The sequence below is a fragment of the Stegostoma tigrinum genome, chromosome 28, assembly GCF_030684315.1.
Source record: "Stegostoma tigrinum isolate sSteTig4 chromosome 28, sSteTig4.hap1, whole genome shotgun sequence".
NCBI lineage: Eukaryota > Metazoa > Chordata > Chondrichthyes > Orectolobiformes > Stegostomatidae > Stegostoma > Stegostoma tigrinum.
The window spans coordinates 29,214,124-29,234,408 of record NC_081381.1 but is presented as its reverse complement, the minus strand read 5'-3'; the positions used below and the strand labels follow the sequence as shown (position 1 = coordinate 29,234,408).

The 20,285-nt window shown below is 41.9% G+C and overlaps 1 protein-coding gene across 4 annotated transcripts in view; it reads right to left on the bottom strand.

The window, feature by feature from the left end:
- The window catches only part of pusl1 (pseudouridine synthase like 1), a 101,882-nt gene that overhangs the window by 65,381 nt on the left and 16,216 nt on the right, over positions 1–20,285 (bottom strand). For 3 of the 4 annotated variants that reach the window (XM_048561767.1, XM_048561764.1, XM_048561768.1), the window contains exons 4-5: positions 14,059–14,246; positions 2,038–2,187 (exon numbers count right to left, since the gene is read on the bottom strand). In XM_048561767.1, the coding sequence (XP_048417724.1) occupies positions 2,038–2,187; positions 14,059–14,246 (338 nt within the window). The remainder of the gene's footprint in view (positions 1–2,037; positions 2,188–14,058; positions 14,247–20,285) is intronic. The other variant, XM_048561765.1, reaches the window with a different exon arrangement.

Here is a 20,285-nt window from a genome sequence, read left to right as displayed (position 1 = left end):
TGGGTTGTCAGCTCCCAAGGTGGAATATGAGGTGCTGCTCCCCCAGTTTCCAGATGGCGTCATTGTGACACTGGAGGTGGCCCAGGAGTGGGAGGGGGAGTTGAAGTGGTTTGCAACTGGAAGGTGTTATCGTTTGTCACAAACAGAGCTCAAGTACTCTACAAAGTGTTCTCCAAGCCTCTGCTTGATCTCCCCAATGTAGAAGAGGCCACATCGGCAGCAGAGGAGGCAGTAGACCGTACTGGCGGATATGCAGGTGAATCTCTGTCTGAAGGTTTTTTGGTTCCTTGAGTAGATGTGGTGGTGGTGGTGGGGGGGGGGGGGGGGGGGGTGGGGGGGGTGTGGGGGGGGGGGGGTGGGGGGGGGGTGGGGGTGGGGGGGGTGGGGGGTGGGGGGTGGGGGTGGGGGGGGTGGGGGGGTGGGGGGGGTGGGGGGGTGGGGGGGGTGGGGTGTTGGGGCAGGAGTAGCACTTCCTGCCATTGAGGAAAAGGTGCCAGGAGTAGTGGGGCTAGTGGGGAGTGCAGAGCGGACAAGGGAGTCAGAGATAATAGACCCTGTGAAAGGCAGATAGGGGTGGGGAGCAACCTGTACACAGCTCGCCCACTAGCGTCCCTTTATCAGTATGCCTTATTACTTCCTCAAAAAATTAACTCCTGTTGTCAGTATCTACTTGCTTTTGAAGAATACGAATTAATTGCCATAAATATATTTCAAAATGAGAATTAATTTGTTGTGTTACGAAGCACGGTCACTGGACCCAAAACATTAGGTCTAATTTCTCACCACAGAAGCTGCCAGACCTGCTGAGATTCTCCAGCAATTTCTGTTTTTTGTTTTAGACTTAGAGCATCTGCAGTTCTTTGCTTGATATTCATGTTATGCCATTGCCCAGCCTACGAAGTCATTAAGACTTGCATTAATATAACTCTATTCATGATTATCAGAAGTCTCAAAGTGCTTTAAAGCCTATGAAGTATTTTAAGTTGCAGTCACCACTGTAACGTAGCAAACACAGTGAACAATTTGCACTCAAACAGCAACAGGAGAAAGATAAGAATCTGTTTTCACGATACTGAATTTTTTTTTATTAGTTCACGAGTGTCACTGGCTGGGCCAGCATTTATTAACATTTGAAATGTCTGGCTTGCTTGGCCATTTCAGAAGGCAGTTAAGAGTCAAATCCATCATGGAGTCTGTAATCATATGTAGATCAGACCAGGTAAGGATGACAGACTTCCTACCCTAAATGACATTAATGACCCAGATGGGTTTTTCTTGTATAGCTATAGACAGTGGTTAAATGGTCACCATTAGACTAGATTCTTTTAAAAGTAAATTTTTATTGATCCAATTCCACCATCTGCCACAGAGTTGTTTGAACCCATGTTCCCAGAGAACTAACTTCAGTGTCTATGTTACTAGCCCAGTGACAATATCACTACGCTACTGCCTCCCTGACTCTAGAATGAATATCAGTTAGCATACCAAAAATAACTCTTCCCTCCTCAACGCCCACTTCTTTGAAATAGCACATTATTGGAAAGGAATGAAAGTGGCTGAGAAAAACATAAGAGTTGAAGAGATCTGGAATGATATGGGTAAATGTGAAAAGCAGATTGTAAAGTAACTTGAATATGGTAGAACAGAAACAAGAATAGGTCAGAGATCAGAAAAACAAGAAAAGGGGGAATTACTGAAAGCATTCTAACCTTACATTAAATATCTGAAAAGCAAGCTTTTTCAAGGTCATATTGACTGATGCGATTTCATACTTTCTTGCATGACAATGTTACCAAATACAGTGAAAAGATGAATGAGCACAGACATATGTTATAATCAAAAATTGGCTCTTTGTCAACATCGATTTTTTAAATTTTAGTTTAGGTTTGAAAGGTTGCCTGTTAAATGAAACAAGCTGGACATATGAGCATCCTTTTACCATTCTCTGGTTTCAAATGTTTGTGCAATGAACAGGGAAGTCCATGTTCTAAGGAGTCAAAGTCAATTGTAACAGTATGAAGTGATCTTTCTACTTACATATTATGCACCGGCCAGCAAAGATTCCTTTCAAATACTGGAAGTTGAGAACGGTGCCAGCACCCTGTCACAAGGCGGTACACATATGTCCGAGATAGAGCCCTGAATCGAGCATTGAAATTATCAGCCACTCGAAAAGCTTTTATGACGCTGCCGAGAAACGTTTTTGAAAAATAAAATCTGTTTCAGATTCAGGATACTAATCACAATTGAAAGACAGTCTTATTAGTCCATTGTTATTCAAATTAATGGGCATAAGCTATGATTAAAATTCATTATTGCAAATATGTCTTGTCAGTAACAGTTTAAAATAAGGCTTATCATATAGGCTTTGAAGTATTTTTCCCCCCGAATACTTATACAAGTCCAGCAAGCAATTATATTTAATAATCCTGTAACAAAAAACTATTAGCTAACGCTTTACATAACAAGAGCTGAGAATCTTATATCGCTTATATAAGCATGAGTTTTTAAAAACCTTGTCCATGCCATACACTTGCAGTTCACAAACTTAAATTTCCTGTGTCATGCTTTGGAGTCCTGGTTTTTATATCCAAATTTAACAGCAAATATACAACTAAGTATTTAGGGCCTGCCGAAATCAGAAACAGAGACAAATGAGGCCTGAAGGCATTAGTCAGTTACTGACGTGATCCCAGCACCAGCCATTTTGGTCAAGCCTGGTTAATTATAGTTCAACAAGACAGACTTGGATGCTCCAGTCAATATCCAGTTTCTAGGCCACATGAGGTAGGTGAATAGTTTAACGGTTTGGAGGTACAAGCCAGAGGGCCAGCACTACAGACAGATCCTTCAACACGCAACCTGTCTGTCTGGGTTCAAGTGCTGCCAAAGATTGTCCAGTACGATAGTTCTCCCTCCCTGCACCCCCTAATATTCAAAATATGGTTTCAAAATACTTACGTAAAATTGTATCACACAATAACATTTATTCACTGAAATATTATTTATTTGCATCCTTTTGTATCGCCGAACTTCAAGGTCTCAGCATTGATTTGGACAATCAGCTAGCTTTAAATAATGAACTTTCAATTTCAGAATTTTTAAACCATAGCTTGGGATCAAGCTCCACTTACTACATTATTGCCTGAAAATATGAAATGTGTAGCATTTCTACCTTCCTCTTTTTACAGCACGATGTAATGAGGTAGTGCACTATAAATCAAGCCTTACAATTCCCACAAAAGTTAAAAGCTAATTAAAGTCCTAAAAATCCCTTCTTGTCACCGACTGACTGCTCCCCAGGATAAAAGTAAACCAAGGTTCCTTCAGCGTCAACAGAAAACAAACTACTTATTGAAAAACTCAACTTCAATAAGAGCACTAAGAAGAAAAGGATTTCTAATTTGTGTATCTCAAACTAAATCTCCTTTTAAAATTCCCACAAGAGTGGAGACAAAGAAAAAATAAAGACAACAGGTAAACATTGAGTGGGAGGAAGGCAATTGTCATAAGAATACAGTTATGTATCATTAGACCACGTCATCCAGTGAGTTGGTTTCACAATCCTCTCAATTCTTCAATGGCACTTTGATTTTATCTACACAATGATAATCAGTCTGCAGCTTACTGGTTGCTTGGTAGGACCCAGGGTATTTCTTGGGTTCTGGGGTTTTGAAATTATTTCATTCAGCATCTAAGAATTGTTTGTTCTGTGGTTCTGACAGAAAATTTGAGACAGCAACTTTACTGTGAAAGTTGGGGGCGAAGAGAGGGGAGAGCTGATGCAACTAATTTCTGGCAGTCATCTTGTCTCACTCACCTCAGAGTCTATGTTAAACTACAATTTGACCAATCTGATGGTTATCGAAATGCTGAGTTCTCCTGAACCCACAAGAAATAGTGCCAGTTTGTCAATGGTCCACAATTTAACAGTATCCCACATGCACTATTTAGCTTTGCTTGCTTTTTCAAAGCTTCAAACAAATACTTGTACATTCTCCTCTTTTAAAAACAATGTCAATTTTTCTCATACTCTGTCCATAGCCCAAAACAAAAGTTGTCTCTTACATATAACAGCCATTGAAATGGACATGGGACTTCCATCCATCAAGGTGATGGCCTGGGCTTTGATACCATTTGGAGATAGAATTTGGGATTTGGCAATTCAGGACAGTAGAATCAGAACAGAACAAGATGAATGGTTCATTCAGAGAGCCACTGTGGATATAACGGGCTGAATGACCTCCTTTTGAGCTGTAACAATTCTGCGATTGTGATGTTAAGCTGACTGGAGTATTTCCAAGATTGGTCAGCGGTGGAGGGAGAAGTTCAAATGTCAGCACAGACAGGGCCTCTGGATCTGAGAGCAACAACAACTTGCATTGATAAAGCACCTTTAACCCAGAAAAAGTTCCCCAAGGCACCATCACAGAAGGATCAGCAGATGTTCCAGCATTTGTGTCCAAGTAACTTCTGCACACATTGAATTCAGTATTTTGCTAATTTTCGGATGTGTCCCTTGGCTTCCCAGCTGTTATTTATCAGAATTTGAACATCCACTTTTAACAAACATGACTGTTGATAATCAGAGCCTGTTTAGTTTCCTGAGGCACTTTCAAGGAAGTGGATATTGATAATAATGACATGGACTATCCCACAAATTGCAACTTGGCTGCAGATTAATTTAAATCTGGGATTTGTCGGCTTTTGTCACCCAAAGTTATTAAGGGATATGGGGCACAGGCAGGTATTTGAAGCTTGGTTGCAGATTCACCACGATCTCATTAAATGATGCAAAAGGATCAATATTATTGCCCATCACCCCCTCTTCTGGATGGATGGCAGAATGTTGGTTGAGAAAGGAAATAAAGAAGAACTTGTCCCCAGTCTGTTATGTACATGCCTGCTGTCATTTTCCTAGCTTTAGGTTTTAAGGTGTTTGGGCATCGGCGAGATGAGACTCCTCATCACCAAAGTGAACTTGGGCTCCCGCAGTGACATTGGAAGAGTGGTTTAAAGTTTACAGTTGCTACATTGGGTTTCTTCAGCTCAGGAGTTCTGGCAATACAGACAAGGGTAACAGCTGTTGGCCCTGCAGATCAAGTGTCTTTGACAATCTTCCTGGTGTGTGGAGGAGGAGTTTCAGCCCTAGGGTCCCTTCAATGCTTTTGGCTCTTTACCTTCAATGAAATTCCTTCCTCCAGCTTCATCTGATGGTTAGACTTCGCCAGACACAATGCCTCTACTTCTGACCCACCCCACCTCACCTTCAGACTGTGTTGCGAGCTTTTAAAAGATTCGCACATGAGCTGTGAGCTTTGCTGACTGAGTCAGCATTTGCTCACCATTCCTAATTGCATTTTAACTGTGAGTTGTGAGTCTATTTCTGTGGGTCTGGAGACATATGAAAGCCAGGTTAGAATGGTAGGTTTCCTTTTCTAAAGGGCATTAATGAACCAGAAGGACTCAGCTTCTCCTTTTAAACTGAGTGGCTGCACCCAGAGTCATTCACTACCTGTTTGTCCAGCGCATGGCTGGACAAGGAAGAGGGAACTTCGGCCACAGCCTCCCCAGATTTTCTCCAGAAGCTTCATACTATAGCTGAATCTTTTACCACTTAGCTTCACTAACATGGGACAGGCAGGAATTCCTTTTCAATTCGTCTGTTCTCTCCATTTTAAAAAAAAACTCTTTCACGGGACGAGGGGTGTCACTGGCTAGGCAGCATTTATTACCCATTCCTAATTGCCCAGAGGGCAGTTAAGAGTCAACGACATTGCTGTAGGTTTGGAGTCATATGTAGGCCAGACCAGGGAAGGTTGGCAGTTTCCTTCTCTAAAAGGCATTAGTGAACCAGATGGGCTTACCAACAATCCACAATGGCTTCTCAGTCATTGTTAAGTTTCTTAATGGCCAGATATTTATTTAATTCAAATTCCACTATCTGCTGTTGGGGGATTCAAACTCAGGTCCCCAGAATGTTATCTGCGTCTCTGGATTAACAATCCAGCAAGAACACCATCAGGCCATTGCCTCTCAGTCATCAAGCTTCTTAAAATCTGATGTTGATTAAACTAACACCATTACCTCCTACATTTTATCACACATACATACAGACCAAAACATCTGCATTTGAAGAGGTATCCACGCAGATACAACTCACGAGGGAAGCCAAGACAGAAGTGCAGATTCTCACATAACCAGGTCTAGAAAGCAGAGACAATTCCATTGCTGACATGATGTAATCCCTCAAAGCACCTGTATTACTGTCCAAAACAGTACATTGTTGTGGCCTAATCAACATAGAATCATCAATACCTCTCCACTTTTGTATTCAAAATTCAGAACCTGATTTGTCCTTTTTAAGACTTGCCCCAATCCTGTTTCTACATCTGTTCCTTTAGATCTCTGTTCTTCCACGCCAATGATTCAGGCTATGTTTCCAGACCCTCACCTTCTTTGTAGAATATATCGCTTTGAATTCATTTACAGTGAACTGTAATCCTTGGGCTCGCCACATATCTTATCAATATCCATTTCCCTTCATCCTCCACCCCACCTCCCCCACCTATCCATTTGCACGTAGATGTTGGCCCACCCTGACTTCCAATACCAAATCCCTGTTCTACTGACTTCCTAAGCCAGGCAAGCTGTGAACCATATCCATAGGCACAGGGATAAGTTAATTTTAGCCAGATCTGCAGGTGTAGCATACGCATAAAGTGAACGGTTTAGAAATGGAAAAAAGTCAGATTACAAGCTAATAATGCGCAGGCAAATATTTGGGAAAACAGTGTAAAAGTTATATTAATGTGTAACGATGATAGTAAGAAAAACGGTTTTACAGACTGAGTGGTCAGAATCTGGGTTGCTCTGCCTGAAAATGTGGTGGAGGCAGACACGACTGAGGTCTTCAAAGAGAATAGGGCAGCTGTCCAAAACAAAGATATTTAAAAACAAGCCAAGGGGAAAATGGAAGAATTGGACAAGGTGAGTTACTCTTCCAGAAAGCTGACAGAGACACAACAGGCCAAATGATCGCCATCCAAGCTGTAAATGTTCTATGGCTATACACACATTACAATAAGCTGACGGATATAAAGCATTTCAGTCTGATCTAACATTTGGTAGCAAGAATAATTTAGTTTTGGTTGAAAAAATGTTACCGTTTTTCAGATCTCTCTCCCTAAAGGATTTGTACAAGTATTTAGGGAGGCTGACTGATGCATTGGCTGGCATCCCTGGCCAGAAGTATCAGGTAGCAGACCCATGCTGGCCAAAGAAGGTGAATTCATAAAGAGACCAAACAGGTTCAACATCAACTTCTAAATCATTCCTATACATATCAATGACAATCAAGAGAGAGATAGATTTCGAGTCAACTTTTGATGGAAATATATTGGTGCCTCTACCATCACTATCCATGGTCCGATAACAATAACACGGCTGTAAAAGTCTATGTTATCATAGCCGCTTGGATTGACCGTGATCTGTCATATATCAACATGCATATTTAAATAGCTAGGAAGCTCTTCTTTTCATCAACCTCACTTCCAATCTTGTAGAAAGCCTGTTACAATGTAGAAAAAGTTACTTTATTAGCTAAGTAATGGTCTAAATTTTGTCTAACTATTCAGCTGAGACTGGATTTCTGGTCTGCCACCAAGTATGTTTCTAATTCAATTAATGCGAGTCTTCAACTTGCTTGGCTCATCCTCACTGCTGAATGAGTTGAATTCAAACAAAAGCCAAGAGAGAGAGGCAAAACCAAGAAAACAAAAATCAAGCAAAACTAAAATGTGTTTGTAATTATACAATAAACTATGGTCAATTCCTCCTTCAGTAAGGGATCAAGTCCTATCTCCGATCAACTGAAGATGGTTAAGCTTGACTGAGGGCATGGGGTCAGGACCCCATAATGGAATGGCCAGGCGTGAGAAATAACTTGGGCTTTGATAGAGTGATACAGACTGTAAAAAGCACAAGTTTCTCAGTTTCTAGCAAGCTCATATATCAAATGAATCAAAATTTTCAACGCCACAGGCCAAGTTGGGTAATGACTGGATCACAGTCAATTCAATTCCTTCTACAAACTAAGTCAGTAATTGTGTCAGCCAGCATGGTTCCCAGTTACGCAGTCCAGATAGATCCCAGTTTCCAAAATCAGTTTGTTATGAGACCTGATCAGAGACTGGGTATGGCAATTCATTTCAGTACCATTAGTTAGAGTGAGTAAAGGTCAATCAGGTTTTCCAGACCTGATCATTCACCACTGAATACTAAGAAACGCAAATCACAAATACTGATCAAGGATATTATCATGCTAGACTACACTTCAATGGATAAAATGGTACCATGGTTATTGGGACTAGACTAGAAATTTACAGGATCTGAACTCATGTCCCATAACAAGTTGGGAAGCTGAATTCTTTCTTAGTAAGACTTACTTCCTTTGGTCCTGTGTGGGATCATGAGGAGCAAGACTCTGTCACTGGCCTTGGTCCAACGCAATCTCTTTTCCTCCAGCCCAGGTTGTGTCCTGCTCTTGAAAATCCTCCTAAAAATGTGGTAAAGCAGGTCTTCTTTGATCTGCCCCATCATCATCTTCTATCTGGTGATGTCCATTTTAGTCTGGTACCCAGGAAGCAAAACACGTCTTGTCAGTCTCATTTGTTCCTCTGTCACAATATCCTGCAGATGCTGCTGATCTATGTCTTCTAATACCTCTTTGTTAGTGATATTGTCTCCCCATGTGAAGCCCTGGATCCTTCACAGGAAATACTTAGGTAGGCAATTTACAGTGTGCCACCTGGAAAATGTGCTTAAAATGACCAGACTAACTAACATCCAGGGAAGGGAATCGGCTACCCCATTGTGCGTGAGCCAACAAGGTTTATTCACAATTCAATGATAATGGGAACTGATTCACAATTCACAATTCATATTCTTTGCTTCCCAGGGAAACTAGGAGAGGGCAATAAATATGCCCTTCCATGACCCAAAATGAAAATATTGTCACTAGTACAAATAGTGATAAGCTTAAATTAGAATAAATTGTGGATAGCACCCAAAATGTTAATGTCCACATGGTTAAAGAGTGCATTTTCTTTGGTATAGCAATGTCAACACGTTAAATATTATGAAGCAGCTGAGATTGCACCTCATCAGACCATGCATTCACACAGACAACATCAAAGTCTAAAACTGAAAGCTGAAATTCAAGATATAATTGAACTGGAAGAATGGAATTTTATATTCTAGCCTATGAAACAGAGGTGTTCAGGAAGTGCCAGCACAAGCTTCAGTACTGCAGTGGTGTCAGGGAGAAGCTGTAGTGTATCTCCCAGCTCCATGCAGAGATATCTTCCCAAATAAAAAGAACAAATATTTTTGATGAAGGACTCCAGCACTGCTACTGGAAAGGCCACATATGGATCACACTTTCTGGGATCAACAGCTCAGCTGTTTCAATAGGAAGCTTCAAACTGATGCTTATCCCTTCTGCCTATTTGAAGATCCAAAAAGCCTAAAGCTTCAGGCACAGAGCCCTGTTGTCTCTCAATCTTTCTTGACCAATGTGCCCTTCATACTTATGCTGAACATGCATTCCACATTCATCACATTGGACGCCTCACCACAAGTTTTGCACTGGAAAAACAAGCACATATTATCAAGTTTCTTGGCCGTAGTCCTGATATTCTTCTAAGGGTGTCGATAACTGTTCAGTCAATTCTTAAAGGCATTAAAGACCATAAATTGCAAGCATCTTCACTGACATAACATGTCCTAAAGTTCTTCACATCCCGAGAAGCATTTTCAAAGTGTGGAAATCCAAGATGTGCACAGCAAGTTTCCACAAAAAGGGCAAATGACCAGATCAGGTTTTTTTGGCAACGTTGGTTGAGAGGTAAATGTCACCCTCAACTGTGGAAATGAAAACTTCCATGCTATGCTTTCATTTGAGAAAGCAAATGGGAAATCTAGTATAATGAAAGACGGCAATTTCAAGAATATAGCTCCTGCACTGCAATGTAGTGTCAGCCAAAATTATGTGCTCAAATCTTTCAAGTGTCACTTGTATCTTTGACCCTCTGATTCAGAAGTAAGAGTACCATTGCCCAGCCAATGACAAGCCAATTAGGGGTGGTGCTTCAATTCTAACACAATTTCCAACACATGGACATTATATCAAGTTTAAAAGTGTAAAGTTCTCTTCCAGTCCTATAACAAAATGCTTGCAAATTTTGGAATCAGAGTATAAGTTTCAATTGGTTTACTGGACAGAGACAACCTATTGATTAGGACACATTACAGGAAAAAAATCTATGCGGACTCATCACTTAATGTAATAACTTAAAGACATTACTGGAAGGTCTGGCAAAGAGCCAATGCAGTTTGACAACCATGTACTGTTCTCACATATACTGCCTCTGTTCACCATATCCTACAGAATGAGCCCTGATTTTTGATTTTTAAAGATTCTTTGAAAAACATGGAGATAGCGTTGAAGCTTTCGCCATGGCCTGGGTAACTTTGTGAACTATCCTCTGTTGTCTATGCCCTTCTGTTAGGAGAGTCTTCATTCAAGATGCTAGACAACAAAGTGTGAAGCTGGAAGCTGGATGAACACAGCAGGCCAAGCAGCATCTCAGGTACACAAAAGCTGACATTTTGGGCCTAGACCCTTCATCAGAGAGGGGGATGGGGAGAGGGTTCTGAAATAAATAGGGAGAGAGGGGGAGGCGGACCGAAGATGGATAGAGGAGGAGATAGGTGGAGAGGAGAGTATAGGTGGGGAGGGGATAGGTCAGTCCGGGGAGGACGGACAGGTCAAAGGGGTGGGATGAGGTTAGTAGGTGGGAAATGGAGGTGTGGCTTGAGGTGGGAGGAGGGGATAGGTGAGAGGAAGAACATGTAAGGGAGGTGGGGACAAGCTGGGCTGGTTTTGGGATGCAGTGGGGGAGGGGTGATTTTGAAGCTTGTGAAGTCCACATTGATACCATTGGGCTTCAGGGTTCCCAAGCAGAATAGGAGTTGCTGTTCCTGCAACTTTGGGTTCCTTCGGGTGGCATCATTGTGACACTTGTCTGCCTTCCGTAGAGACCACTCTCTCCATGACTCCCTTGTCTGCTCCACACTCCCCTCTAACCCCACCACACCCGGCACCTTCCCCTGCAACCGCAGGAAGTGCTACACTTGCCCCCACACCACCTCCCTCACCCCCATCCCAGGCCCCAAGATGACTTTCTATATTAAAGCAGATGTTCACCTGCACATCTGCCAATGTAGTATACTGTATCCACTGTACCCGGTGTGGCTTCCTCTACATTGGGGAAACCAAGTGGAGGCTTGGGGACCGCTTTGCGGAACACCTCCGCTCGGTTCGCAATAAACAACTGCACCTCCCAGTCGTGAACCATTTTAACTCCCCCCCTCCCATTCCTTCGAACCCCCACTGCACCCCAAAGCCAGCCCAGCTCGTCCCCGCCTCCCTAACCTGTTCTTCCTCTCACCTATCCCCACCTCAAGCTGCACCTCCATTTCCTACCTACTAACCTCATCCCGCCTCCTCGACCTGTCCATCCTCCCCGGGCTGACCTATCCCCTCCCTACCTCCCCACCTATACTCTCCTCTCCACCTATCCTCTCCTCTATCCATCTTCGGTCCGCCTCCCCCTCTCTCCCTATTTATTTCAGAACCCTCTCCGATGAAGGGTCTAAGCCTGAAACATCAGCTTTTGTGCTCCTGAGATGCTGCTTGGCCTGCTGTGTCCATCCAGCTTCACACTTTGTTATCTTGGATTCTCCAGCATCTGTAGTTCCCATTATCTCTCTTCATTCGAGATACTGTTGGATTTCAATTGCTGTTGGCTGGTCCTCAAGTTGGATTTTTAATGTCACTTCAGTGATATTAGTTTTGACAAAAACACCATTAAAAATATTTGACAAAGGCACCAGAAGTCATTCAGCTTTCTGACTGCAATACATACTTAACCTTGGATCCTGTGGTTAAATCCTCTGGCAATCACCTACTCTGATGACTTACTTATACCGGAATGGAACTGAATCATGCTAAGGTCCGTGGGTTAATACAGCCTACTGTGATTAACTGCTGTTGCTGAATCAATCAAACCCAGCATTAGGAAGAAAAATAAGCCAAGGTTTCTGCTCATGATTCCTACATAGCCATTCTTTGCTGAAAAGGCATCTACGTGAGAACAAGTTAGGATTTAACAGTTGGGCCTCAACTGTCAAATATTTAGCAAAACTTCACTGTCAAAGTTCACAGACAAAGAAAGACAACTTGGGAGAGGAAGTGGAGAGATGCCAATGGCCTTGAGATTAAAGCCCAGCAAGAGTCAAGCAGGAGAGGCACGGTGCTCTTTCATATTTAGGAATTAAGTGTTCAAGCTTTCTTGCTGCTTAATAAGGTAAACAGAATAATAAGGTAAATGAGGCCATTTAGCCCATCATGCAAATACTGGGTATTTGAAAACTCCATCCGATCAGCCTCACTCAACTGTGCTTTCATCAGTGATGTGTTTTGTTTTATTTCATATATACAACCACTGTTTCTTTTTGCAATGGCTTCTCAAACCTGCCTCGACCACTTTTACAAGCATCCCATCCAAGACATGCTTCCTAAAAGAATGGGGCACAAAATTGGACCTAACATTTCAGCTGAGGCCTTAGCAGCAACCTATAACATTTGCACATTATTTTCATGCTAGATTGCTAATTCTTTAAACTCTGTGGTTCAACATGATATGCATTCTGGAAGATTAAAAAAACTACTTTAAAAATAGTTGCAAATTAACTGCCTCGTTGTTCTTCAGATAATTTCCGAAACACTCAAATTGCTGCGCAGAGATAGGAATCTTAGGTCAGAAAAGATTTTAAAATGTTTCTTCAAAATGCATTTTTGTAGACAACACAAAAGAAAATAGCCAAGCTGACGATCACAGCCTTCAAAGCCTGAACAGACCTTTATTTTAAGATATCAGCCAGGGAGACACAGGGACATGTAACGCTTTCACCCAGTAATCCATACTGCAAATCATTTTGCTGTTCTCAGGATTTTATTCAAATAAAAAAAGTTGTGGGCACCTTATCCCCGGTAAATATAATAATGAGGCTATTTACAGAAATGATTATGATTGATAAAAAGACTGGCTACATTTAAGCCCTGCCTATCCAATTCCATCCCTTTCAAATAGTGTTATGAATGTTGATTGAATTTTGCTCATTAAAGATAACATTTTCATCAAAGCAGTAATGTGTTATTCCAGAGAACAGCCCTTGTACAATCACTCTTGCAGCTGTGATATTGATCAGTCTAAAAAAAATGTAACTTTCTTCAAGCCAGTCAGAATTCAATAACTGATGAGATTCGTCAGGCTGTTGAGGTATTTCAAGATTCCATGACAGAAGGTGAACACCTCAAATTACGAAACACTTTTAAACACCATTCTCCTTGTGAGGATGAATTTAAATTATTGATCATTACCTGTCCTCTATTGCTGAACAAAGTAATCTCTAGAATTGGACACCAGAGTGCAAGTAGAATCACAACTTGGAGAACTGTTTGTGGTGACAGGGGATGGGGTTGTGGTGTTGCAGGGCTGGCAGACTTTGGATACAATATTATTTTCCCTGCTTCAGGGTCTGGAGTCTGTAGCGTAATAAAGACTGAAGCAGTTTTCAACCTCAATTGATCCAACTTTATTGGTAATTAAATGGCTTGTTTCATATTGTTTAAACTTCTTTTAACACTGTACTCGCGGGAAAGTATCATTCAACTGACTTTTCTCGTAAAAATCGTTAAATTTTGTTGAAATGCATCTCTGTTTTGCTTTTTGTTATTATTGGCAATTGAGTAACATATAAAATTAAGGAGAAAAGTTCCCGCCTAAGTTCACTGGCACTGATCTAAGAATATTACAGATTAAAAAAAAGCAGCTTCTTCAGAAACCATCGCTACAGCTGGAGTTCAATCCATACCAATTTGTTTTAGTGATGGCTTTTGCACTATCACATCAGCCTACGCTCTCAACTAACCTGATCGGCTCGGGTTTCAAATGGAAGTTCAGTGCATCAACAAGGAGCTCCGCTGAAAATGGTGGCTTTCCTTCCTTTCTCTGAATATCGAGGTGAGCAGAATTACACAAGGCATGGACACCACTATCAGTACGACTGGAGATCGAGATATCGACTTCATTGACCGGCCGGAGCTTCTGCACCGCATTCTAGCGTTTGGTGAAAACACAGATCAGTAAGTTGCAGCGCAGTATTCAGTCCAGTAACATCTCTGTACTACAAATCAAGGTGATGGGCTGTGGTCCATCTTGTCACACATATTCAAGATTGGAGAGAGTAAACACGTGGCAACTTTTATCAGAAGTAAGGATTAGGTGACACCAAGTGGATTTTAAAAGCTTGACACTTAGTGAGAAACAGCTTGGGAATTACTATCAGCAATGGTATCAAATATGCACTTAATCCTCAGATCACAATTCCTTGCTTTGCTATTTTGTTGGAGGCTTTAAACCTGCTAAAGACTTTGTGAAAGGCAGGGAGAACCACTTGACATGAAAAATGTTTAAGGTTTTACATAATCAAACTGTCAATTGTGATTTCTCAAGTAACAGGAGGTAAGGAGACCCACAGTGTGAGGTCAAGGAAAGATGCTGGAGGAAAAGAACATATGGTTTCACCTCACAAGGGTTCCTCTGCTATATTCCTAGCTGAGAAGTGAGACTCAGGAAATGAAGCAATGTTCTATGGAGGTTTTCCAAACGGCAATATTTAGTGAAAGAGGGTGTCCTCTCGAACCTTTCTTTCACCAGGAACACAATGCAACTTCAGGAGCCTTTTATTGCTGGGAAATGGTGGTGTAATTGCCCATAACCCTAAACAGTTTGCACATTTGTTTAAATATATAAAACACCAACTTCTCTTCACACACAAACTTTTGTTTCCGATTTGTCTCTCGACATTCAACTAAAACTCTGAAGAAGCCAGATGGATGTTTTCAAATGTCATTTTATTAAGCAGCTTTAAACAGATGTTTTTATCGTCTGAATGCAGAGAACCTTATGAACCAGTTTACAGCTGTGTCTGTAGTCCAAAGTGAGGAAAATTTGAGCAACTTTGCTAAAAGAAGCAGCATTTGCATAGTTTGCCAGGCTTCTGTATCCACTTTTCATGGAGAATGGAAAATACTTGGAAGACGAGAAGAAACTCAAATATTCATGAGTGAAATATGCCTTTGTATTTTCCTCTCCCACTGTTTCCCTTAAGTGTAGTACACATATTGCTATAATTACTGGGTTTTGAAGGTACTGATGAAAAATGCTCTCTCACTTCACAAAGGTTTATCAGACCAGCTGCATCCTAGTATTTGGTGACAACGCTGCAGGAAAGTTTGCTGACATTGCTCAATGCATGGACTTCATTTAGCTTTTGGTCCATGAGAGGGCAGGACCCTCACAGCAGAATTCTACAGGCTTTGTGTGCGTAACTAGAGAGGTTAGTGTGGCAGCAGTAAAGCACTGGCAGCTATATTGGGGTGAGACTTTGAGCAGTCTCACTGCTAAGGACATTCCTGGCTTGGCTGCTAGCTGAGTAGGGACTGGCAGCCAATTTAAAATAACCAATGATCTAATTAAGGCTGAGTTTTTCCCCAGGATGCTAGCATTTTGGTTTCAGAAAAAAAAAGGTCAAATTTGTGAATAACACATACTTGACCGACTTATCTTGTATACTTTAACCGGAGCTCCAGAATGACTGATATGTTCAGCTACAAGTTTTGCTGGTTTTCCTTTAAAAATCATAGAATCCCTACAGTGCAGAAGGAGGTCTTTCAGCCCACCAAGACTGCACCAACCTTCCAAAGAGCTTCCACCTAGACCCAGACCCCACCATAAGCATGTTCAATCCACCTAACCTGTACGTCTTTGGACTGTGGGAGGAAACTGGAGCATCCCATCGAAACCCATGCAGTCACAAGGAGAACGTGTGTGTTTGTGTGGAGTTTGCACATTCTCTCAAAAGGTGGAATCAAACCCGGGTCCCCTGGTGCTGAGGCAGCAAGCTAAACACTGAGCTACTCTGCTGTCCAAGGTACAGACAGATGGACAGAGACATCTCAGCAAATGGCACGTTCATGGCTACAATGCAGGGGGATTGCCACCATTCTCCAGGTTGACAAAAGAATTTGTTTCAATGCTCACTCCCCCTCCACGTTAAAAGAGGCACCGTTGGCCTTGGCTGCGTGCCTCAGTGGCCCTGGTGAGGCACCAGAGGGGTGGCCATTTGGAAGGCATGTGGCTCTCTATTGCCTTTGCCAAGCAATATTGCAGAGCATGTCCTGCCACCCATAGCATGCTGACTACCTGAGAGCACACCCAATGCTGATACCTACATCACTTCAGCAAAACTTTTGCCTCAAAGTTCATAAAGAAGGAAAGGGGCTTGTTCTTATCGAGCTCATCACCCTGTTGTCAGGTTTCACCGTCAAATGCTCTTAAATGTCCATCTACAGTAGTTCTGTATGCCAACCTGGCAGCCAATATACACATAGTTACAACCCACTGAATGGTCAGTGAGACAAATGATCGTTAAACTGACCCGGCAGAAGTCAGCAAAGGCTGGACTATTAGGCACAAGCCCAGGAGAAGGTCCTGTTATGCATTCCTCACATAGTACGATTGGATCTATGACTTAGTATTCCATAGGTGGTACCTCCTAGAGGTTTGCATCCTACATTGTACACTCAAGTCCTGGAAGAGGGACTCGAATCAATGGCTGAAGGACAAGAGTACCAAACTTGAGAAGAGCAAGAGAAAATAGGAGACATTTTAATCTCAACCTAGGCAATTGCCAAAGCCCTCTGGGGCTCATGGCTGCACAAATGTAAGAACTGTGCATGCGTACAACACATGCAAGTATCACTGGACTGAGCTCCAATCTGTGACTGCGCTGCTCAAGTTTTGGATGTTTCTTTTATTGAGATCACTTTTTTTTCATTGGCACTGTTCCTAAACACACAGCAGTTCCACATCCCAAGAACAAAGACTTTCTGTTGAAAGACATGAAGTAACTGGAAGGCACACAAGTTGACACGTGATATCAAGATTTGATTTCACACTAAATGATTAGAGTGGAGAAAGCGGAGGTAGCTACAGGGACTCAATCTGTCTTCGGAAAGTTCTTAAAGCAGCTTGCTTGTGGTGGCCTGGATAAAGGGCCAGTGAGTCATCACATCTCAACCCCAAGACCTTTAAAAAAGGGGAAAACACTGAAAATACATTTTGGGCCTATCATCAAGTGACAGAACGATCAATTTGACACTCACAGGATGGCTCTACTAATAGTCCCGCCTAACATAATAAGTGGTTGTAATCCAACCCTGAATGCTTAGTGCAGTACTTGTTCCATTTCCTTATGGTTACCTCACAATACACACAGTTAAATTATTGCTTCTGAACACACCTCAAACCCAGATAACAATGTGAAATATCATAGCTGGAATTAGTCTTGCTCAAGAGAGTTACTGAGGCACAAATACTGGCAACTGTCAGAACTTCAGCAACACCATGGTTCTGTACAGAAACCTACCTGGATGCAAGGGTACGGTGATGGCTATAATTTAGCCCCATTTCAGTAAGTGGCAAACACAAAGACATTTATCTCCTATGCCACTGTCATGTTTCAGAGAGTGGGGAATAGGTGCAAGAACAGCAGAATTATTCACTTACAAATTAATTCCCACATATACAAATATGTCATTCAAAAATTAAGCCTTTATACAAGTAGAGGACGCTCCTGGAGAATCATGTTCAATTCTCAACACCACCGTTATGATAACACCTATAAGACCCATGACGGATTATTAATTAATCTCCCTGTGAAGCTAGGTGACTACGAACTCCCTTGGTGACATGGCCTATAAAGCAGAACTACAGAAGGGTCTGTGAAACTGTCTGTCTAGGGTTGGGGCTAGCCTATGTACACCATGAGTAATAGCTCTATTTTCAACAATAAATGAGGCTCCTTTCCAGTTGGACTTCCTGTGTTTTACACAAGTTTCAGACAGCCTTACCTTTCAAAGAATCTAGTAAGATTGTGATGGACAAATACTGAAAATGTCACTGTTTGGGAAACTGGAACCTATGATGCGGGAGTGAAGAAAGGGCACCAGTGTGCTGAAAGAATGAGATGTTTTGGCATGCCAATGGATAGAAAGGGATCTTTGACAAAAAGTCATTCTCCTGACCACTCATGGGGTCTGAACTTTCAGCATCAGAAACAGTTTATCATACCCAGCAACCAGCGGTCAAAATCCTTTGACAAACTGAGATGTGGTAGCAGACTCTATGACCCCAAACCATCTGTTTATACTGTTGTGTAAAAGGTCTAACACACCAAATAGACTTCCTGGGGAACCAGTTTACTGACTTCTTGATGAGACTGCAGAAATTGGCAGAACACTGAGTATCAGTCAGCACTTTGGGAAAAAGTATGGGATTGTTTAGTCATCCCAACTGCAAAACCTGACAACTTGGTCCAACTGTGGGTTTATGCACTGTCAATCAACAGAATATCCTGCTTAGACAGATACTCTATGTCACGCATCCAAGACTTCTATGAAAAGCTGGCTGGAGGTCACATATTCCTAAACTGAATATGAGCCATTCCTATCTCCAAGTGGAGTTTTAAAGAGTCATCCAAGAAGTACATCACTGTAAATACTCACAGAACTGGACAAGTACTCACATTCTTTGAGGTAGCTTCAATTTGTACCATCTTTCAAAGGGTAATGAAGAACATCCTCCTAGGGGTGACCAGGCTGGTAGTCAGTCTGGTTGGCATTTTAATCTCAGAGGCTACTGCAAAAGGCAATGTGAAGAACTTGAAGGAGGCCTTACAGTATTTTCCGAGGCTGGCATTTGCATAAAAAGGGAAAAATATGTGCGCACCAGGTAAACGAAGTAACATTTCTCAAGTACAGTCAACAAGGACGGATTATACCCTGTCAAAAAGAAGCTGAAAGGGGCTCCGAATCCAAGGAACACAATGGAGTTAAAGCTTTCCCTTGGTCTCAAAAATTACCAGGAGGGAGATACGGTCCACGTAAGGCACTTCAGTGACAGTTCTCCGGGACACTGGGAGTCATCCTTTAAAAACAAACAGGACTGGTATCATACACAATCAAAACTAAGGAGAAGGTCATAAAAGCAGAAGAACATGACCACCTCCAGCAGGAACCCTCCACAGAGGCAACCATTTTGACAGGCTTGCCACCGAGGACAACCTCCTGTAGTGACTCTTGCATCTTCACAGAAAACATGCTCACCTACTTATTATACCTCACCACTCCATGGTCAGACTGAGAAAGCAACAGGAATAGAGCCATAGGCAAAGCAACACTAAAGGCTCTATCGTCACAGCAGCAAAGGTTGTTACAACAGTTTAGGAAGGATTTCAAGGCTATGGATAGGAGACATTCTAGAATAATGAACATGATGGGTGACTTCAGTGCTGTGAAAGATAGGAACATGGGAAATAGGAGTGGGAGTAGGCCATTTACACATCACTGAGTTCGTAGAGGGGACACACTAACGTGAAACATTGTTGTATCTTTCCAAAAGTGCATAAAGTGTGTTTGTGCTGAGCCCCCATTGGTGTAGGTTAATTGATCAGGAGTATTGGCTTATTCTGAACTTGTTTAGCACATTCATACACAATGAATATTTAACATTTGTACAACACACAAATTGTCATTTACAATAAATCAATAATTCCTTGTCAAATGAAGTAAAAGGAAACCTTTTGGATTACACTTTCTTGCTTAATGATGATCAGAAATCTATTTAGATATGTATGGGGGGGCGGTGACACTGAATAATTTGAGATGATTAACATTCGCAGGCAGTGTCTCAGAGGACTGTGATTACCTGCAGAGCCTTATCATCTACATCACACCCCACCCCCAATAAGAGTGAGTGCTGTCAAGTGTTTGGAAATTGTTTGCATTCATTCTGTTTCCACAGAATGTGAGCGTCGCCAATTGCTCATCCCTAGGTAATGTCACACATGCTCTCCCTCAACATTCATAATGTTCCAGCTCCTCATTCTAATAGTGTTTGAATGCATGAAACCAGCCATTGAGTTCTCCAATACATGCTTAAGTCAGAAATACGTCACTATTGAGAGTATAATACTGTATTAAATACCTCACTTGTGTCCTGAATAAGCTAAAATCTTGCGAGGCTTATATTTTC